Source organism: Xyrauchen texanus, chromosome 46 (assembly GCF_025860055.1).
Source record: "Xyrauchen texanus isolate HMW12.3.18 chromosome 46, RBS_HiC_50CHRs, whole genome shotgun sequence".
NCBI classification, from domain to species: Eukaryota; Metazoa; Chordata; class Actinopteri; order Cypriniformes; family Catostomidae; genus Xyrauchen; species Xyrauchen texanus.
Window position 1 is genome coordinate 27,169,876 of NC_068321.1, and position 22,755 is coordinate 27,192,630.

Genomic DNA, 22,755 nt, shown 5'->3' on the forward strand with positions numbered 1-22,755 from the left:
AAAATCCACGCACTCCACTGTCAGATCTTCAGGGGACCAACACGATCAGGTACCAGCAGAATGAAAGAGCCCAGGAAACCATCAAAATCAAATTGTGAATTAAAGTTCACCCAAATATTTTGTCATCCTTCACTCATCCCTCATGTCGTTTTAAACTTGTATTACTTCCGTTGTTCTGTGTGAATTTTGAAAGAAAATCTTGGCCGCTCTTTTCATGCTGAAAGTGAATGGGGACTGAGGCACCATAAAAGTATCATAAAATGATCATTAAAGTATCATAAACTTATCGTAAAATTATCATAAAAGTATCATAAAATTATCATTTAAGTATTGTAAAATTATCATAAACTTATCGTAAAATTGTCATAAAAGTATCATAAAAGTATCACAAAATTATCATAAAATTGTCAAAATTATCATAAAATTGTCAAAAGTATCGTAAAAGTATTGTAAAATTGTCATAAAAGTATCGCAAAATTATCATTAAATGATTATAAACGTATCGTAAAATTATCATAAAAGTATCGTTAAAATTATCATAAAAGTATCAAAAGTATCGTAAAATTATCATTAAATTATCATAAACGTATCAATTATCATTAAATTATCATAAACGTATCAAAAGTATCGTAAAATTATCATAAACGTATCGTAAAATTATCATAAACATATCGTAAAAGTATCATAAATGTATCAAAAGTATCATAAAATTATCATAAAAGTATCGTAAAAGTAAAAAAAAATTTGGAATCGTCATGGCGCCCCCCAGTGGTTGATCTGGATAACTGTGGATATAACAGAGTTCTTCTTTTTGAGTGCACTGCTCATTTAAATATTCACCGTGCTCTCTTGTTCTGTGTTTGTCAGGGATGGATTCGCCTGTAACGTTCGTAGTTCCAGATCGGAGCATGTCTCCTCTTTCTCCCATGAAGAGGAGGGAATTTTCGTAAACAGCATCAGTAACAAACTTCTCGGGAGAGCTCAAGGCATCCTGATGTGAGTGAGAACACGAGTTCACTCTGGTTTGTTTGCTTTGTCTCCATCTTTTCTCAACTCTCTCTATCCTCCACAGGCGAAACAAGAACTTCAAGACGAAACTCAGTCTCCCGAAGGTAAACGTCCCACTCACTCTATTGAAGTCAGTTCTCAGTATCTTACATCCCCTGATACGGCCACAACATCATATCTTCAAGAATCTTGAACATATCTTCATGCAAGCTCAGTCACATGACTGATAATCTGAGAGCTTGTTAAAGATCTCATCACATGGTACAAATGGGCTTTTGTGGTGGAAAGTAAGCGGTTGTACAGGCATATTTTGCCTTCTTATGGAATATGTAATCTGAAATAATCAAGAGAGACTCGTTTGACTGTTTTGTTGTGTCTACAGCATCTGTTAGACGTGAAATCGTTGAAGTATCTGAGCAGTTTGACGCTTCACGATCGCATCACCAAATCACTGCTGCATCTACACAAGAAGAAGAAGCCGCCCAGTATCAGCGCCCAGTTCAACGTGAGGACTCGTTTAATCCAGTGATTCCCAACCACCTATTAACCCTAAAAAGCCTGACAGATTGTTTTAAGTGCCATTAGACAAACTATAAAAGGAATACATTGATGCATTGGGCTTTATAGCTCATGGTCCTCCTGAGGTCCAGTAATTCATTGTTGTGTGGGACGTTTGTTATGTGAGTTTTTGTACAGGGGTACATTTTGGGGTATTATCACAGGACTCTCTGGGCTTTTCAGAGATACCAAACGTTTGAGAGTTTGGCCATGACAACTTCTTCTGCGTAGTCTATAAATATGGACTGAAATGTATCACAATATGATTAAAATGATATTTTTATCATATGTATTTTATGCACCAAACACTGTATTGACATTTAAAAAAGGGAAATTGTTTAACTTTTTTCGCTGGGTCTCATGAACTTATGTTAAGATGACATCATAATAGCTTGTGATGTAAAATAATGAGATCTTTATAATGACAGAGCCGGCGGGATATATGAAAATACACAGAAATATTAGTGCACACCTTAAATATATCTTATAAAATATATATATATCAGAATTATCAAAGCGCTGTGAGTTTTTTGTGGTGTGCATGAGTGTAATGTAATGGTGATTTCAGAGATTTACCTCAAAAGTCTGTTGCGTCATATTTGATACGTGGATTTCAACATGCATTTTCAATACAATAATATACAAAATTTGAATCAAGCACAAGCTGCTTATTTTCAACAAATACTCAATTTAAAATATCAGTAACAATATAATTATTACTGACACTTTTACTTTATTAAATTAAGCTGCCATTTATCCCAACTGAAGAGTTGATTTTAAATAGATCGATATAAACATTGAAACCACTTTTCTTTCCACAAATAACCACTAGATGGCGCCATAAACATGCAAAACACACATGACATGGATTGTTTGGCTCGTCAGTTTGAATCGGTCATATCTGAAACACTTTTAAGAATAGAAAACAACATATTGGAAATAATTAATAATTATTTTTGGGCCTCAATTGACTTTATCAGAGTTGTAATAACGTCTCGTATCTGATACAGGCGTCTCTTAACAAACTGATGGAGACACTGGGACAGTCAGAGCCATACTTTGTGAAATGCATTCGGTCTAATGCAGAAAAGGTACCGTTGAATATTTATTTTGACTTTAGTTTTACTGAAATGTTTTATTATGTGTATGTGTTCATTGTACAATAGTTTGACTTGATTTTTTATTTATTCTTTTGCAGCTTCCGCTGCGTTTCAATGACGCGCTCGTGTTGCGACAGCTGCGCTACACTGGCATGCTGGAGACCGTTAGAATACGACAGTCTGGATACAGTGTCAAATACACTTTTCAGGTTAGTGAAATACACACACACGCGCGCGCGCGCGCACACTTGGAGTGAATCGTTGTATAGTTAAAAATAAACTCGTGTTGTTTTGTTTTTTCAGGAATTTGCGCATCATTTTCACGTGCTGTTACCAGCTGTGTTCTGTCCCACTCAAGCGGGCATCAGAGACTTTCTGCAGACTGCCAACCTCGAGCCAAACGGGTATCAAGTGGGCAGGACTATGGTAACGATCATTTCCTTATTTTTAAAGAGCTTTATTCCCTGTAAAACTGCATGTTACAAGTTGATTCTTGACACTGTAAAACAAATTCTGAAATATGTACTTGAAGTAATTTGTTTGTTTGCTGATTCTTTTTAATCATTCATTTATTCTTTCACTTTCAATTGCTTGTTCATTCCTTCATTTTGATTCGTTTGTTCTTCCTTTTTCTTTAATTCTGTTTGTTCTTTCGCCTTTATTCGGTCAATCATATTTCACCTTTCCTAATTCCTTTTGTCTGTTTTTGTCTTCTTTTCTCCTGTTATTTTTTGTATTTCTTCATTTGTTGTTTCTTATATTCTTTCTTTGTTCTTTTTGTTTCCTTTTGTTTGTAAAATAACAAACGATTGAAAAATGTAACATTCGTTTTCATTTTGTTTGCTCTTTCCTTCCTTTTTTCTTTATCGTTTGTTTGTTCTGTCTCTCATTTATTCGTTATTTAATTGTTCGTTTGTTCTTTCATGTTTGCTTTCATTTGTTCTTTGTCTTGTTTCTCTCTTTTGTTTGTTCTTCCTTTTGTCTGTTTGTTTTGCCTTTCATCTTTTTGTTTCTATTTATTTGTTTGGTCTTGCATTCTTCATTTGTTCTTTTGTTTGTTTCTATTTTTATTCATTATCTTTCGTTTGTCTTTTGTTTGTTATCGTTTGTTTGTTCTCTTTCATTGTTCTTTCATTTATTCTGTGTTTAATTGTTCATGGTCTTGTTTCTCTCTTTTGTTTGTTCTTCCTTTTGTCTGTTTGTTTTGTCTCGTCTTTTTTTTCTCTGTTTGTTTGGTCTTTTTTGCTTATTCTTTTTTTCTTTCATTTGTTCTTTTGTTTTCTTTTGTTTGTTTGTATTTTTTATTAATGGTCTTTCTTTCGTTTGTCTTTGTTTGTTATCATTTGTTTTCTCTCTTTGATTTGTTCATTCTCTTTTTTTTGTTTTGTCTATTTTTCTCCTTGTATTTGTTTTGGTCTTCGTTTTTTATTTGCTTTTAATCTTTCATTGTTCTGGCATTCTTCATTTGTTCTTTTTGTTTTCTTTTGTTTGTTAATTTTTTTTATTTGTTTGTTTTTATTCATGTTCTTTCGTTTTCTCTTTCCTTTGTTCGTTATTGTCTGTTTGTTCTTTCATGGTTTTATTCATTTGTTCATTCACTTTTGTTTCTTTCGTTTGTTTTCTCTCTGCAGGTGTTTTTGCGGGAGCTTCTACGTCAGAGGCTGCAGGATGAACTTCATCGGGAGGTTTTGAGGAGAATTGTTTGTTTACAGCAGAAGTTCAGAGCTCAACAGGAGAGGAAACACTTCTGCTGCCAGAAGCGAGCCGCCCGGATCATACAGGTACACACACTTCCGGTTTGTAGCATTAAAATAAAGCAATAGCCACGAGAGGAAATGGACACAGGGATTTTACCACAATTAGTTAAATTCTAGAACTTGAACTGGAAGATAAAGGACTATTGTAAAGTCGTGTCCCAACGCTGTGTCCCAGAATGGTTTTATTCTGGGAAAGACAACTGACTCTCCTCGCAGGAAAACTGTCCCAAAACATTCATCGGACCGAATAAAAACAAGCCAAAACATTTTCAGGGAGGAGTCGGTACAGAACTCCGAGAGCACCCTTGAAGTTTGTCCTTCCTGTTCTTACACAAATAAACCATCCTAATGGTTTACATAAACCGCAGATATTAATTCTTAACACTTTGTACAGCAGACATGATGACGCAAAGGTTTTCAAACTGACACTGTTGTCAATGTTCTAAGAGGTGTTTGTTTGATTTAATCAAGCACAAACGTTTTGATATCTCTGAAACACTAAAAGGCCATTCTCTATTTTCCCAAGTCATCTGATATGCTGAATTTACAGCAGATAACAGGATCTGTTACAAGAAGCCACATCTGTTGGTTTACAAGACAATGTTTACCAGTGACATCCTTTCACCTGTAAATGTAAACATGTGATTCTTGATTTAACTTACACAAAAAGAGGGGTCTGGGTATCTCAGCGAGTATTGACGCTGACTATCACACCTGGAGTCTTGAGTTTGAATTCAGGGCATGCTGAGTGACTCCAGCCAGGTCTCCTTAGCAACCAAATTGACCTGGTTGCTAGGGAGGGTAGAGTCCTCGTGGTGGTGATTAGTGGTTCTCTCAATGGGGCGTGTGGTGAGTTGTGTGTGGATCATGGAGAGTAGCATGAGCCTCCACATGCTGTGAGTCTCCGCGGTGTCATGCACAACGAGTCACGTGATCAGATGCGTGGATTGACGGTCTCAGAATCGGCGGTTACTGGGACTCGTCCTCCACCACCCGGATTGAGGCGAGTAACCGCGCCATCCACGAGGACCTACTAAGTAGCGGGAATTGGGCGTTCCAAATTAGGGAGAATAGTTGTAATAAATAAATGTATATAATGCACAGTATGCCATTCTGAATTCACCCATGCTCTCCTTGTCTTTCTCTGTCACTACAGAGTTGGTGGCGTGCTTGCATGCTAACTAATGCTGACGAGAGCGCGACTTACACGGAGCTCCGGCACGAGGCAGTAGTGTGTCTTCAGGCAGCATGGAGGGGCTACAGAGCGAGACGACTCTACATGCTGCAGAAGAGAGCCGTGACGGTCATACAGAAATGCTGGAGGAGATACCTGCAGACGCGCGAGAAAGCAGCAGGGCACATACAGACAGCCTGGAGGACGCATTGTCAGAGACAGAGATATTTGCGCCAGTGCAGGGCGGCCGTCATGCTACAGGCGGCCTGCAGGGGGCACCAGGCTCGACAGAGGTAACAGATGACTAATACAGAAGTAAATAAGAGTAAAACTCTGTGCTAGGGCTGAGCGTTATGACATTATATACAGTGCAATGCTAACAAATGTGTCAACCAGTAATGATTGTACTATACAGTCTGTTTTTGCACTGATGTCACACTTATTATTTGTTTATATAATAAACCGAGAGGTCTTTTTATTTAGTCGATATTAACTTCTACTCTTTTCCTAAGATGCCGCTTTCTGAGAGAGCTGCGACTTAAAGAGAATACCCCTGAAAACAAGGTGGATCCAAACACTGTGACACAAATTTTAAGTGTTCCTCAAAACACAACCGAAGTCCAGACCACTCACCTGGACACACAAGAACCTGAACCAGCCGTAGAGCCGCCACAGGCTGAGGAGGAGTTCAAGGAGATACGAGAAAAGCAATCCGTCGAGCCTCCAAGAACCGTGGACGACAGCACGCTGAAGAGCCGCAACAAACGAGAGAGCCGGAGGAAACGAGAACTCGAACAGGCCACGTTCAGTTTAGAACTGCTTAAAGTCCGGTCCGGTTCGGTGACCAGCTCGGACCAGACTGAAGTAACGGACAACACACTCCTCTCTCAAAACCCTCTTACCGAACGACTCCCTTCCTCGCCTCAGGTGTCTCCAGATAGCCAAGAAAGCTTTGAGCACTTTGGCTTTCACAACGAGGAAGTCACGACAACTGAACTTCCTCCTCCGCAGGAAACGTCTGCTGTTGACAAATCCGAGCCAGTGGAGGTGAACCAAAGTGTGGAGTCGTCCAATCCAGTTCAGCAAAGCCCAACATCATCCAAGCCTCGCTTCTACATCCTAGATGAAGAAACCAGTCCGGCCAAAACTTCTCCACGGAGGCCAAACGGCACCAAGAGGGAGAAGAAGGAATCGGTGCTGGTCATCATCAGTATGCAGAAAGAGAACCCCGTAGACCAAACCAGCCTGGAAGCTTTTCAAAGACTGGAAATGGAAGCTGAGGAGATGCCAACTTCTGCCCACCAAGAAGACGAAAGATGGAACGGAGTGTCCTCTCAAGATCGTCCAAACGTACAACCTGACCTGAACCCTGAACCTCAAACCAATCATGGCCCCGTCATTCCTTCGACCACATCCAAACCCCTCCAGCTGGACCGGAGGGGGGCAGTGTCTGTACAGGAAGTGACATCAGAGCCTAGAAAGGAAGTTCAAGCTCAGAAGTTGGTGACACAGAGCATCAGTGTCAGTATGAAGGAGAAATCCACTAATCTGGCCTTCTCTCCCAAACATAGCCGACTCACCTTCTCCAAGTGAGTTTAAGATTTCGCTTTCATCGTTTATTTATGATGTTTTTCAGTATTTGGTAACTATTCCTATAGTCACTATAGCACGCAACGGTCGGGTTCTGGATGGGTTTCGCCAAACACTGATTATTAACGGTAACTAACGAAAATGATGCCCGACTCAAAAGGTAACTCCTGCTGGAGATGTTTTTTCGGCATTAGAAACTTTCCTGAAGAAAGCCATTTCGAAAAGTGTTGGGGACAAATTTGGCAAAGGCAAAAATCGATAGAGGCACGTCCCACCCGTAAATGACGCCTATGGCTCTCCATACACTCTCAAACTACTTATATATTTGTATATATCTGAATATTTTGCAATTACAATTAAATTATATTGTTTCTATACTTATAATCTACAAATTTAAATCAATCGTTTTTAGGGATGTCATAAAATATTGATTATTGAAGTATAGATTATTGATCGCCACATTATTTTATCAATAATTTGAGGCATCGATACATTAACATCAGGCGACATTTAAATTAGAAGCCCAATTTGTGTGCTTTCAGTTCACTGGCAGTTGCATTTCATTCAGTGTAGTCCGACGTAATGTCTTTGGGAGACCACAAGGGGGCGCAGCATGAGCAACAAGGCGTCACACACACATTACGAGCTAATGGCTGTCAAAAGTTACAAAGGTTTTTGTACTTCATGTATTAACAAAGCGACGTTGATGAGTTTGCAGGTTAGTGTATGAAACTGGTGTAACTGCGCAAACTGAACGATTAGAAACGGCGACATTTATGATGCAATTTCCCTGTATGAAGCCTTGAATAGATCTTTCATTTAAGCCATCAAACCACAACAAGACATGGCTCAGTAATGGCTAGAGTAAATAACCTATGTCCTTTCTTAATGATCATTAGATTATCGATACGTGAAAGCTGCATTGATCCCAAGCCTCATAGTTTTATATTATTCCATAGTTTTTAATTTTATGACGTCATTCGCAATGCTTCATGGGATTGTAGTTCATTCCCTCATTAAAGTCAAAGTACACAGTTTTGTACATTTGTCGATTTTTAAATACTTTTTGCTTCTAATCAAAGTTTGTAATGTTGTCATTCACTTCTGAGCTGCTTGGTTTGGTTCATGGTTCTCAACTCTTTTATGAAAGAGGGTGTGCTGAGTGACTCCAGTCAGGTCTCCTAAGCAACCAAATTGGCCCGGTTGCTAGGGAGGGTAGAGACACATGGGGTAACCTCCTCGTGGTCGCTATAATGTGGTTCTCGCTCTCAGTGGGGCGTGTGGTGAGTGACTCCAGCCAGGTCTCCGTAGCAACCAAATTGGCCCGGTTGCTAGGGAGGGTAGAGTCACATGGGGTAACCTCCTCATGGTCGCTATAATGTGGTTCTCGCTCTCAGTGGGGTGTGTGGTGAGTGACTCCAGCCAGGTCTCCGTAGCAACCAAATTGGCCCGTTTGCTAGGGAGGGTAGAGACACATGGGGTAACATCGTCGTGGTCGCTATAATGTGGTTCTCGCTCTCAGTGGGGCGTGTGCTGAGTGACTCCAGCCGGGTCTCCTTAGCAACCAAATTGGCGCGGTTTCTAGGGAGGATAGAGTCACATGGGGTAACCTCCTCGTGGTCGCTATAATGTGGTTCTTGCTCTCGGTGGGGTGTGTGGTGAGTTGTGCATGGATGCCGCATAGAATAGCGTGAAGCCTCCACACGCGCTACGTCTCCACGGTAACGCGCTCAACAAGTCACGTGATAAGATGCACGGATTGACGGACTCAGACACGGAGGCAACTGAGATTCGTCCTCCGCCACCCGGATTGAGGTGAGTCACTACGCCACCTTGAGGACTTGGAGCGCATTGGGAATTGGGCGTTACAAATTGGGGAGAAAAAGGGGAGAAATAAAAAATAAAAAAAATGGTTAATTTCACCCAAAATTTCTATAATGCAAAAAAAGAGAAAGAACGAACTTTTATATCATGTGTATTTAACTACTATGTACTTTTATTTGCTACAAAGTATTTATTATGTACATGCATGTGTGTTAGAAAATAGTTATCCAAACCCCGTCCAGTAATGAGAATTAAATGGTCTGATCAGTATTTCTGTGTCCAGATTTAGAGATCTGTGTGTTTTTCAGGTCAGATAAAGATCTTGTGAATCAGGAACGTTCGTTGGCTCTTCAAAGAGGAACAGGATTCAGATCGTTGAAGAACAGAGAGGTGAGTGCAAAGGAACAAACCAACACGTTCATACTCCCATCGAGTAAAACATCTTTGATCTGGATTGTTAGCAGAATTTTAACAAAACCCTGTTACGGTTTGTGTACACAAGATGAAGTGTGTAATTGTTTGACATCATGAACGATCAGGTGACCAGAGCGGGTTATAAAAAGAAAGTTCGTATGGCTGGGACACGCTCTGATTTCCTGACCCGTGCCTGTAGCACTGAGGTCGACTCAGACGATGAAGATGATGATGAATTCGAGTACACGCCTGTGTTCTCTCGCACACTGGCTTTCCAAGAATCCCCTGACTTCCCCGACCCGGCCTGCCACAGTGACTCTGAGATGGTAAAAATGAGACCGGAACCAGCTACGTTTTCTCCCGAATGGAGCTTTGCACACCGATCCAACCACACAATGTTCTCCAGCAAAGACAATCTGCTCTAGAACATTCTAAATAATGACCCACAATCTGGAAAGTCTGCGAAAGCGCATGTCTTTGGTGACCCAACTGTTGGAAGCAGAATCATGTGTTTGATCGGTGTGCAACGCACTCCTTTTGACTGATCACAAACGTTGACCCCTCTTTTGGTCATGATTCTAACCAAACCTGACCCACTTTTCTAGATAGGACTAATTAAACAAAAGACTAATAATCTGGATGAGTCTACTGCGTATCACTGCTATAGTTTAACCACGAGAAGACTCTTTCTTCACGTGGACTTTGGTGGACCTGGTCTTGAAACATGAGGGGCTTTCTCTCCCGGTCATCCTGTCAATCTCTGTTCCCTTCTGACATCAAGAACTTTTCAGGATTGGCCACGGCCATTCAACAGTCTGCAACTCACGCATGTGACTACCATTCTTACATCTTATGCACACTCTCTTTCTCTTATATTTTCCCTCATTCTTTCATTTGTCACCTGGGTTGAGTCCAGAACGGTGTTAATACTCAGGACGGTTGTTTAAACTGATCCTAAATCAGCTGTTCTGCTCCGAGTTACTTAATAAAGGCTGGTCCGATTGGATTCTGCTTTCTGTTCCAGTCTCAGTTGTCTCAGAAGGAGCTGAAGAAGATCCAGAAGACCATGTCCTCAGGAGATCTGGGGAAGATGGACTCCCTTAGAAAGTCTCTGTCCCATACAGACAGCAGGTCTGTCTGATTCTCATATTGTAAATTAGAGGTACACCGATAGTTGATTTTGCCGATACCATAACCGATTAATCGGCCGATAGTTTTTAAATTTGCTTGAAAAAAATTTGAAAAATTACTAGACTATAATGGGAACAGACACAGGGGCTATGAGAGTCAAAAATGAACAAAAATCCCAGATTGACTTTACAATTATGCACCAAATCGTGGTTGAACCGTAAACAAGCCCCATACTCACAAAGGGCTTTTATTTTGAAATGACGGCGACTTGGCTCCGTTAAAATTTTCTATATTTAAGTATTTACCAAATTCAGCGTTTTATAGCATATATATTCACTAAATTAAGAGTTTGTTTGTTTATGTGTGTGTTTGTGTGTGTGTGTGTGTGTGTGTGTATATATAGCAAGTTTAGTTTTAATGATTATTTATTTGTTATTTCCATTTATTTACTCTTTCTCCCCAATTTGGAACGCCCAATTCCCGCTGCTTAGTAGGTCCTCGTGGTGGCGCGGTTACTCTCCTCAATCCGGGTGGCGGAGGACATGTATCAGTTGCCGCCGCGTCTGAGACCATCAATCCGCGCATCTTATCACGTGACTCGTTGTGCATGACACCGTGGAGACTCACAGCATGTGGAGGCTCATGCTACTCACCACGATCCTCACACAACTCACCACACACCCCATTGAGAGAACCACTAATCACCACCATGAGGAGGTTACCCCATGTGACTCAACCCTCCCTAGCAACCGGGCCAATTTGTTTGCTTAGGAGACCTGTCTGGAGTCACTCAGCACGCCCTGGATTCAAACTAGCAACTCCAGGAGTGATAGCCAATAACGATTATTAAGATTTATTATTCTACACAAGAAATGAAATTGTAGAACTAATAGGGCATGTTTCTATGCATGCCCTTACTTCAATTTACTTATAAAAAAATTGCGCCATCCACAGAGAAACAATAAAAATACTATCGGCACAGATTAATCGGTAAAACTGGTATATCGGCCCTCCACTATTATTAATATTGTTTTATGCTCGTTTTTATGCAATGCACGCAATTATATTTGGCTATTTTTTGGGAGTGATGAGAATTTGTGGGTTTAAATGTGCTTAATTGTCCTGAAAAGAATGTCACGATACAGATTGAGCGTGATATATGAGCGAGACGTGTTCATGGGTTTCATGAGATCCTTCACCCACGTAAACGTCTTTTTCTCTATAGGGTCAGGGGCAAAATGCGGTTCTGGAGTAAAAGCAAGCATGGAGATAAGAAGATGTCCGCCAGAGGACGTTCCGATGACTCTGAGCTCACAGACGGCAGGCATGGTGGGTGGCGTTCTTCACTAAAATTGATCTACATTCTTATATTTTCTTTCTCTCTGCATGTGCCTGTTTGTAATGTCGTTTCTCTCTCAGGCTCTCCTCCAGACAGCCCTGAACATGCTGGACTCTCGGAGCGTGGACGAGAGAGTAAAGAGAACCGCGAGCCAATGATGGGCATGATGTCGATAAAGAGGAGACGTAGTGTGAAAATCAGCAGCATTTCTCTTGAATCTTCCGCATGGCAGAACGATTCGCTCCACATTCTCACCAGCACGGCAGACTACCGTAGCATGAACGACTTTCTTATGAAGAAGGTGTTTTTCGCTGTTTAACTTGTATGTTCAACCTGAATAAGATAAGCAAATACCTATACATTTAAATGAACATCAAGTAATTCACAAATAATCCAAAAAAGTCCTTAAAGTCGTTCACATGGACGTATAACCGCTAAACACTCCCAAACCTCAATATATCTACGCGAATCGTGTACATTTTCTATTTTGGATTAAAAAAAAATAATATATAGATATGTATATATTACAGGCCATCATTCATGAAACATGACAAATATATCCTTAAAACTTTGTTGCATACCTTCGTCATGTTGTGTTTACGTAAGAATGGTTTTAAACAAAATATGATGAAATTGTGGTCTTATACGACAATGTAAGAATGGTTTGCCATAATCATGCAAATGGTTTGGACAACAGAATTGTTGCCATAATTTACGTAATAGTTTATGAACGAGTTTTTGTGTAAATTGTTCTGAAACCATTGTTGAATGAATTGCTACATTCAGTTTACGTAAGAATAGTTTTACTCAAATTATGAAAATGTGATTTTATATGACAATTATAGAATTGCCGCCATTACGTAAAATTTATGAATGAGTTTTTGTGTAATTTGTTCTAAAATGAATTGCTACATTTACGTAAGAATAGTTTTACACAAATTTTTACGTAAGAGTGGTCTCGTACGACGATTTAAGAATGGTTTTGTGCAACAACAGAATTGTCTGCGTAATTTACGTAATAGTTTATGAACGAGTATCTGTGTAAATTGTTCTTAAATTATTCTTGTATGAACTGTTATATTCATTTAACGTAAGAATAGTTTTACACAAAAATGTACGAAAATGTGATCTTATATGACAATTATAGAATTGTCGCCATAACGTAAAAATATATGAACGAAGTTTTTGTGTAAATTGTTCTTTAACCATTGTTGAATTAATTGCTACATTTAGGCACGAATAGTTTTACACAAACGTTCACGTAAGAGTGATCTTATACGATAATTTAAGAATAGTTTTGTGCTACAGACAGAATTGTTGCCATAATTTACGTAATAGAAAATGTGATCTTATATGGCAATTATAGAATTGTCGCCATTTCGTAACATTTATGAACGAGTATCTGTGTAAATTGCTCTTAAAACATTGTTGAATGAATTGCTACATTCAGTTTATGTAAGAATGGTTTTACTAAACAATTATTTTAATAATAGTTTTTAAAAAGTAATGGTCACCATAATTAATGTAAAAATGGTTTAACAAACAATTTACATAGAAATGTGTTCTTTGCGTGCTTCATGAATGAGGCCCATTGGACGATATGTTAAATGGCGGTGAGAGAACTGCAAAAATGGCAGTAACGAATTAGCTGAAATATCGTATAAACGAACATGCAAAGAGCGGAAGATGTGTTGAACTTGGAATATTTTCCAACGCAGGACTGGTTTTTCCCATGTGTAATTGTTGCTGTTATCTGACGATTTGTAGATCAGTGATCTGGACGCTGAAGATGGCCAGAATGACACACCGGTGGACGTGGTGTTTAAGAAAGCTCTGAAAGAGTTTCGCCTCAATATCTTCAACTCTTATTCTACCGCACTGGCCGTGAGTTTGTAAAATGCTAAACGCTATCATGCTATCAAGGTGCTCCATGAAACGCTAATTCCTGTCTCCCTCTTGCGTTCAGATGGACGATGGCAGAAGTATTCGTTATAAAGATCTCTACGCTCTGTTCGAGCACATTCTAGAAAAGAGCATGCGTCTGGAGCAGAGAGATTGGAGCGAGTCGCCTGTTAAAGTCTGGGTCAACACCTTCAAAGTCTTCCTCGATGAGTTCATGACTGAGAACAAGCCCATGGATGGAACCATCAGTAAGGTAAAGCCTCTTTCTCTGGATCCACGAACATCCTCTTTAAAAACTCCTTTAACACTCTGCTTATGATTTTTCATCTTATTCAGGCTCCCAAACCTGAGAGGAAGAAGAGACGGAAAAAGGAATCAGATAATGTAAGCCGTTTGATGATTTTGTACCTCTAAAGTAAAGTCATTTGTACACTGTAGTATGCAGTATACACTGTAGTATGCAGTATACACTGTAGTATGCAGTATGCTATTCTGAATGCAGCTCTCTGCTGCCCTCTGCAGGTTGAGGAGCACATGGGTCACATCTTTAAAGCCACTCAGTACAGCATCCCGACATACTGCGAGTTCTGTTCGTCACTCATCTGGATGATGGACAAAGCGTGTGTCTGCAAACGTAAGATCTTTTTTTTGGGGGGGGGGTATAGCATAGCAGTAAATGGGTCAAGAACATATTTCACTCTAAAATCATAAGAAACTTTATATTTACAAATATAAAAATAAATCATTGTTACGTTTATATGTACGCATTTGGCAAGCGACTTTGAAGTGCATACATAATTTATTTAAGAAAATACTATTTTTGTCACAGTATAATACAATTGTACTAAATACTGTTATTTTCATCATGACAACTAACCATATCCCCTAAATATTTAACCCTTTAAATGAAATGAAAAATGAAATAATCGTTAAAATATTAACAAATAGGTGTTTCAAACTCAAAATATGTGTCGTTTGAAAGCTTAGAAGTTCTACTTTAGAATGCATGTAGACATTATGACCAAAACTGAACAAGTGCTTTGAAAAGTGTTACATTTTCATCATTTTTAAAACAACTTATTGCACTGTACATATTATTGCAATCAGTAAAAACAACAAACTGATCAAATATTCATGTGTCATATGTTGTTGGAAAGCTGTCAAAGAGTAAAATACAACCAGACTATTTGTTTTACTCACAGACAAATAGTGTGTAGTGGGCTAAAGCGCATAACTGGTAATCAGAAGGTTGCTGGTTTGATCCCCACAGTCACCACCATTGTGTCCTTGAGTAAGGCACTTAACTCCAGGTTGCTCCGGGGGGATTGTCCCTGTAATAAGTGCACTGTGAGTCACTTTGGATAAAAATGTCTGCCAAATGCATAAATGTTAGTGTAATGTAACAGCTAATTAATGTCTTTGATAATTATGTTGATGTTACTTATTTGCCGCATTTTTGCTCATAACTTAAAAACAAATAATATGATTATTTAGAGTCTGTGATTATCTTTCAATCGAGTCCACACACAAGATAATCAGATGTATATAGATCATTAGATAATCCACATGAAGCACAATGTTACATATGACCACCAGGAGATGGCGCCAAATACATGACACAGACTCAATGATGACTCAAATGACACAGAATGAAACTCATTCTGTGAAATCTCATGACTAAAATCATGTCTGCATGCTATGCAAACCTTTAGTCATTGTTGTGTTTGCATGTGTAATTAGTTCTTATGTACAATTATTATCTTTTATTTGTTTGGAGATGTTTTTGGACACTATGATCAATTATATTTGTAATGTTGTAACTTTTGATCGCTTTGTCGTATCAACACTAAAATGTTCTCAGATACAGTCGACATGATTGGGAACATTGACATATCATTCAAACATTTTTTAAGTTTTCTTTTCAATGATACTAAACACGACCCTCTTTGTTCTTTGTCGAGTTATAAGCCTTTAATTTTGGGTATGCCACTGAAACAGGAAATCTTTAAAAAAAAACTTCAGAGCTTTAAGGGTTAAAAAGTAGTTCAAAGTATCACAGTATAACACCAAATGAAGAGAACATACAGTCTCTCTTCCTCTCTGTAATGTAAAGTGAGACACTAAGTGTAATCTGATTATTCTTCCTGTAAATTCATCCAGTTTCATCTGCATCAGTAACTGCTGCTTTCTCCTGTTTCTCTCTTTATTATTCATCAAACATGTCCTGCTGTTTTTTCTTTCTTCACAGTTTGCCGTTACGCGTGTCACAGGAAGTGCTGTCTGAGGATGACCACTAAATGCAGTAAAAAGGTAAGGGCACCTTAAATGTGCAGGGAATATCACATTTTAACCCTCCTACGGTATTGATTGGTGTTTGCGGTCATTTTTGACCGGATGGTTTTGATGTGTAACCCTTTATTTATGATGATGAAGATGATACCATTACTTCATCCCTAAAGGAAAAAAGAAAATATGAGAATGTGGCATAAATTGCTGCCATCTGGTGAACAAAATATAAATAACATGACTTGAAAACCAGCCAGTAGATGCTATAGTGACCAACTGTGTGGTCTTATGGCTTGTTGTAACCTAATTTTATATTTTATCACAAGATATGCATTTGGAAATGTATATACATATTATCAAACTATTTTAGCATTTGAAATGGATTTGAAGTGTCAGTTTTTGCAGTTAATGTGATTCTGCTGCAGTCAAACCTGACCATGATGTTACAAACACACAGAATAAACATTTATACCAATCATTTATTTCAAACACAATAATGTCAAAAAAAATTACATCAAGAAACATGAACTGCAAAATTCTGAAAATGTAATTAGTGTATAAAACATTTTTACATTTCAAACTTTCTATAGTAAATATTTATTTAGCAAATGTGTGTGTGTGCGCGCGCGCGCGAGTGAGTGCATGCCTGTGAGAGTGCATGCCTGTGAGAGTGCATGCGCTGGTGAGTGCATGCCTGTGAGAGTGCATGCGCGCGAGAGTGCATGCGCGCGAGAGTGCATGCGCGCGAGAGTGCATGCGCGTGGTGAGTGCATGCACGGGTGTGGGTGAGCGAGCGCGTGTGTTTGTGAGTGTGTGTTTGTTTTGCACTGAGGATGTTTTAGAGTCTCACCCTGTAATTTCTGGCTGTTTTTCTGCATTGTGACTGATTTATTGGTTGTATTTGTCAGATTAATAAAAACTATTGCTCTGTTGTTAAGTCTTTCCCATTAATCGGTCAATTTTAACCACTACTACCAAAGGTGTCGCCTTTATGACCACCTAGACTTATCGAATCAAGCCCATTGTTGTTGTTTTTTTGTATGTTCAGATGGCAAATTGAGTTTTGTACTGCTCAGATAAAGAAAACTATTCTTATTAAATGAGGGGGAAAATAATTGTTAAAAAATGACCTAATACCATAGGAGGGTTAATGTGATAAATGATCTTTCTGTCAGGTCATCAGTTGTGTGTGACTCCATGTTTTTGAACGACCACAGAATTATTTGTCTTCATGCCTCAATCTTTGTTACTGTTGCCATTTTTCATGTAATTCATTTCTGTGTGTGTGTGTGTGTGTGTGTGTGTGTGTGTGTGTGTGTGTGTGTGTGTGTGTGTGTGTGTGTGTGTTCGCACGCTCAGTTTGACCCTGAGCTGTCTTCACGGCAGTTTGGCGTTGAGTTATCTCGTTTAACGAGTGATGAGCGAGCCGTGCCGTTGGTGGTGGAGAAACTGATTAACTACATCGAGATGCACGGACTCTACACTGAGGGCATCTACAGGAAATCTGGATCCACCAATAAAATCAAAGAACTCAAACTGGGACTGGACACAGGTGAACTAGACTGATACCCACATGGATGATAATCCACGTTGTGTTTCTCTGGCAACTTATCTTACCATAAACTATAAGAGTTTTGAGTTGTGAAACCTTTTTGGTCCCTACATAATATCAACAATATATGTATATCAAGTAGGGCTGTCAATCGATTAAATGAATTTTCCAGTTCAATACAAGTTAAGCTCAATCAACAGCATTTGTGGCATAATAATGATTACCAAACAAATCGAGGTTACAGTGAGACAACAATGGAAGTGAATTAGGCCAATTTTTTGAGGGTTTTACCCTTTAAGCTAAAAATAAATAATCGTCATGACAATTAACCATTTCCCCTAAATATTTAAAAATGCAGAAATGTGAAGTTTATAATTGTATAAAAGCGCTTACAATAATTCTTCTGTTTAAACTTGTGTATTATTTGTGCTGTAAAGTTCTTTAAATCATTTCTACAGTCATTTGAGGGTTTTAGCATTTGCTGACATCACATCGTCATGGTAACAAAGTCATAAAATTGTCTGTATCTTTCCACAGATGTGGTTAGTGCATGATCTTTATTGTTTATGTCTTGTGTCTACACTTTTAAAAGAGTATTTGAATGTTTACTGATTAAACCCCATTGACTTCCATTGGAAGTGTCTCACTGGAACACACATTTGTGCTTTTATTAAAGAAAAGGAGGAACGAGTCAATATATTTTTGTGGTAATCATCATTAAGCCACAAATGCTGTCGACCTTTGACTGGCAGTGAAGCACAAACAACTCAAGTGTGAAATGTTTGTCTTCGCCACAGACGTGAGCAGCGTGAATTTAGACGACTACAACATCCACGTCATTGCGAGCGTTCTCAAACAGTGGCTGCGTGACCTCCCCAACCCCCTCATGACCTTTGAACTGTACGAGGAGTTCCTCAAAGCTATGGGTATGAACGTCTGACACTTGAGAGTAAAACTGGATTATCAACTTCAGGAAATCACATGATCGTTTACATGGAAGTGATGCCGTGTGTTGTCGGTGTTGATTGTTTTAGGTCTACAGGATAACCGTGAGGTGCACCAGGGGGTTTATTCCGTTATTGATCAGCTCAGCAGAACACATCTGTGCACATTAGAGAGACTCATATTTCACCTGGTCAGGTGAGACGCTTCAATCTCATGATATGGTTTCAGCCAATGCCTGTAATACAGTTTATTTAAATGTTCTAATTTAAATATTTGTTACATTTTGCATTTGCATTGTCATCATGATTTGATTATAAGATATCAGGGGTTTCCAACTGCAGGGAGTTTGTGAGAATGTGACAGAAATGCAATGCTAAATTAAATTAAATACAAATATATATATATATTATCGCATAATATTTGTAAATAATTCAAATATAGGAATTTACTGATAATATATATATTAAAATCAGCATGCATTATTCCTGTAATAATTTTATAGCACAATAACAATATTCATCACATTATTTTTAATTAAAAAAAATATATATATATATATATATATATATATATATATATATATAACCTATATATATAATGATTTTTTTTTTGGATAATCCAGTCTGTGAATTAAATATTTCTTCTTATATAATTTTCTCTGTTTATTTGACAATAGTGCATTTAATAGCGCAATCAATACCATAATGCTAAATTTTACATTATGCCACATTTCAGTCTGATATGTTGATTATTATTATTATAACATTTCCCCAAAAATTCAAGATCTTCCCAAAGCAATGGAACAAATAAAATGATAAGCAACATAAGTATTACAATTGAAATAAATATCAAATAATTATAAACGCTTCTTACAAAAACATACCTGACTGAAATAATGCGCAGCGCATAATATTCCTTTGCGTGCTTCATGTTTTGTCCAGATGTCCCACCTGTTTTAATAGCAAGCTCCTCTTCATTCTCTTGACTTGTTTGGGAGTCGTCCGGTTCTGGGTTTCCCCTGGGTCAGAAATTATCCCGCTCTAGCTTCCCTGTATATTTCGGGAAGCCTGCTGGACTCTGCTGGAGAAAGTGCACACAACACTCACATGAAACACAGATGCGCTCATATTATTCATATCGCACAGCCCTAAACATGACCTGACGATTTTTGTTATTTAATATTTCTTTGTGGCAGGTTGAGGTTTTTTGGCTTTGTCCATGCGCCTTTGCTCCTTATTGAATGTTTTATTGTTAATTAGACGCTAATTACATGACAGCCATTTTTATTTATAATTTTTTATAACATTTACCGTTCATTTTGTGTCATTATTAATATCAAATTTGTATGCGTAGTCCGTCGCCTTACAGCGCAAAATTAAAACAAATGAAATGACCGGATTTTTTTCCAAATTGTCTGGCAGACTTTAGCATTCCCAGACACGTTAGCCGGCACCAAAATGTATTAGCGGAAACATTTAAAGGTTAGAACAATACAATATTAATTTATTATTATCATTTTTCTCCCCAACTTGTAACGCCCAATTCCCAATGCGCTCCAAGTCCTTGTGGTGGCGTAGTGACTCGCCTCAATCTGGGTGGCGGAGGACGAATCTCAGTTGCCTCCACGTCTGAGACCGTCAATCCGCGCATCTTATCACGTGACTTGTTGAGCGCGTTACCGTGGAGACGTAGCGCGTGTGGAGGCTTCACGCTATTCTCCGCGGCATCCACGCTCAACTCACCACACGCCCCACCGAGAGCGAGAACCACATTATAGCGACCACGAGGAGGTTACCCCATGTGACTCTACCCTCCCTAGCAACCGGGCCAATTTGGTTGCTAAGGAGACCTCACTGGAGTCACTCAGCACACCCTGGATTCAAACTCACGACTCCAGGTGTGATAGCCAGCGTCAATACTCGCTAAGACTATTCTTTAATTTGTACTTCCTGTTGTACTGTTTCCCGCTGCGTTGATTTTAAAGTGTTCTTGAGCTCTGGAAAGGGGCTATATAAACACAAATTATGTTTCATTTTACATCTGTATTCAGAACTCCATATTTGGTTATGTTTAACGTCTGTGTTTTGTTTGTTTTAGGATCTTGTTCCAGGAGGACACTAACCGCATGTCTGCGAACGCACTAGCAATCGTGTTTGCACCCTGCATACTGCGCTGTCCCGACACCACTGACCCGTTACAGAGCGTCCGGGACATCAGCAAGACCACTGCGTAAGACAACACTAACATATAGATGGAAACCGTTTGCATTACGCAACATTATACAATCCAAATGTCTTACTACTGACAGTCCCATCAAATAATAAGTCAAGAACATGTTAAAAATCATGGGTATCACCAGCCATGACACCATACGTATCGCGATACACGTCTTTATTCTATATATATATATATCGATATTTGATTGTATCCACACAGCCCTAATAGGTTTAATGTACACCAGTGTTTAATGCAAGTGTGTTTGACCTTTATCGTCTCAGTTGTGTGGAGCTGATCATCTGTGAGCAGATGAGGAAATATAAAGCTCGTCTGAAGGACATCAACACTCTGGAGTTTGCCGAAAGTAAAGCCAAGAGTCGCCTCACACACATCCGACGCTCCATGGTGAGTGATCCAATGCATCAGAACCCCAAACTCTTACAGGAAATGCACCCTGATGCTGCCACGCCCACACCCTGTGTTAAGCCCCTCCCCTATTGTGACACTTTCCACTAATAGTGTGCACTCTGATGTCAGTCTTTAATTATTGATTCATTTTAACAATGACAAAATAAATCAATTGTATCACTAATAATGTGCTAAACATTGCACACCCAGGAAGAGGCATCAGCATGGCATAATCTTTGTTTTTGACTAATTCTTCCATTCAACACTTTCACATTATTTGGGCAAACATTTTATTTTAAATGGGAAATAATTGATCAGTTACAATAAATAAATAAATATCCCAGCTACTTAAAACATTAATTAGATATTCATTTTGGTTAACTCTCCAACACCCATTCTGATCCATTTTTGTTTTTTTATTATATCTATTTTTTTATTTGATACATTTGATTGAATTGATATTTGATATTTATTGCTAGAAAATAACAATCACTTTTAGACTGTATTGCGTATAATTCATAATATTTTATTAATTAGTTTTATATGTATGTTTTATTCATTATAAATTTATTTTATATTATTTCATAATTTATAATTAAAGTATTTTTAAATTGTGATGTTTATTTAAAATGTATTGAAAGGAAATATCAAAATCACTTTTGATTTAAACTGTATAAAATAAAACAAATACTAATATTTTATTTTATTAATTATTTTTAATTTATATATTTATAATCTTAACATAATGTTTAATTTGAGCTTGACGATCAATATTATCTGAATTATAATTTTTTTTATTGTATCTATTTTCAATTTGATAAATATTATTTAATTTGTGATTCTTATTATTTATTGCTAGAAAATAAAACTGTATTGAGTAAATTAATATTCAAAATATTTTATTTTACATATTTTATAAATGTTTATTTTTATAGAAGTTATTCATTTTTTTTATGTTATGTAAATATAATATTTAATTTAAGCTTAACATCATTATTTTTATATATATATTTTATTAATTTTTATTTTATATATTTTATTCATTGTTTATATATAAACAATGAATAAAAAATATATAAAATACAAATTGATAAAATACATTGTGTGTATATATATATATACACAATGTAAATATAATATTTAATTTGAGCAAAAAACATTTTGACGGTTTAGCAGCATCTTTTGCTGACCTTGAAATGAATTGAAGTTTCAAGCCCTGTCAAACTCTATTCGTGGAAAGCTCCACACGTTTTCACTTTCCTGATTCCAGATTCCATCATTCCACTAATCCTGTTTTCCTCCTTCACTCCTCCCCTCTTCCTCATCCTCCTCTTCCAGAAACCGGTACTAATCGCGGTTAGGTTTATTGGCATTACAAGATCTGCCGCGCCGGTATGTATATCCACACCAAAATATGTCACGCAATGCCTAGTACATGTCAGTCCGAGTGTCCGTGTAGCCTCGATGGTTGCCATACTCGCTGTCCGTGGTGTTTGACGCACCTGTCTGCGACTGTTGAAGACATTTGGGCCAATTACGAAGCGCTGTCG

At 38.1% G+C, this 22,755-nt stretch overlaps 1 protein-coding gene across 3 annotated transcripts in view; it reads left to right on the forward strand.

Moving 5' to 3' along the window:
* The window catches only part of myo9ab (myosin IXAb), an 82,684-nt gene that overhangs the window by 54,801 nt on the left and 5,128 nt on the right, over nucleotides 1–22,755 (forward strand). For all 3 annotated transcript variants that reach the window (XM_052119567.1, XM_052119568.1, XM_052119569.1), the window contains exons 16-40: nucleotides 1–49; nucleotides 868–996; nucleotides 1,073–1,112; nucleotides 1,391–1,513; nucleotides 2,577–2,657; nucleotides 2,765–2,875; nucleotides 2,970–3,092; nucleotides 4,298–4,447; nucleotides 5,580–5,890; nucleotides 6,110–7,186; nucleotides 9,320–9,401; nucleotides 9,551–9,751; nucleotides 10,450–10,556; nucleotides 11,782–11,885; nucleotides 11,976–12,196; nucleotides 13,663–13,779; nucleotides 13,862–14,050; nucleotides 14,134–14,181; nucleotides 14,320–14,431; nucleotides 16,046–16,107; nucleotides 17,443–17,635; nucleotides 18,433–18,561; nucleotides 18,670–18,775; nucleotides 20,678–20,809; nucleotides 21,079–21,202. The exon at nucleotides 1–49 is cut by the window's left edge and continues 18 nt beyond it. In XM_052119567.1, the coding sequence (XP_051975527.1) occupies nucleotides 1–49; nucleotides 868–996; nucleotides 1,073–1,112; nucleotides 1,391–1,513; nucleotides 2,577–2,657; nucleotides 2,765–2,875; nucleotides 2,970–3,092; nucleotides 4,298–4,447; nucleotides 5,580–5,890; nucleotides 6,110–7,186; nucleotides 9,320–9,401; nucleotides 9,551–9,751; nucleotides 10,450–10,556; nucleotides 11,782–11,885; nucleotides 11,976–12,196; nucleotides 13,663–13,779; nucleotides 13,862–14,050; nucleotides 14,134–14,181; nucleotides 14,320–14,431; nucleotides 16,046–16,107; nucleotides 17,443–17,635; nucleotides 18,433–18,561; nucleotides 18,670–18,775; nucleotides 20,678–20,809; nucleotides 21,079–21,202 (4,121 nt within the window). The remainder of the gene's footprint in view (nucleotides 50–867; nucleotides 997–1,072; nucleotides 1,113–1,390; nucleotides 1,514–2,576; nucleotides 2,658–2,764; nucleotides 2,876–2,969; nucleotides 3,093–4,297; nucleotides 4,448–5,579; nucleotides 5,891–6,109; nucleotides 7,187–9,319; nucleotides 9,402–9,550; nucleotides 9,752–10,449; nucleotides 10,557–11,781; nucleotides 11,886–11,975; nucleotides 12,197–13,662; nucleotides 13,780–13,861; nucleotides 14,051–14,133; nucleotides 14,182–14,319; nucleotides 14,432–16,045; nucleotides 16,108–17,442; nucleotides 17,636–18,432; nucleotides 18,562–18,669; nucleotides 18,776–20,677; nucleotides 20,810–21,078; nucleotides 21,203–22,755) is intronic.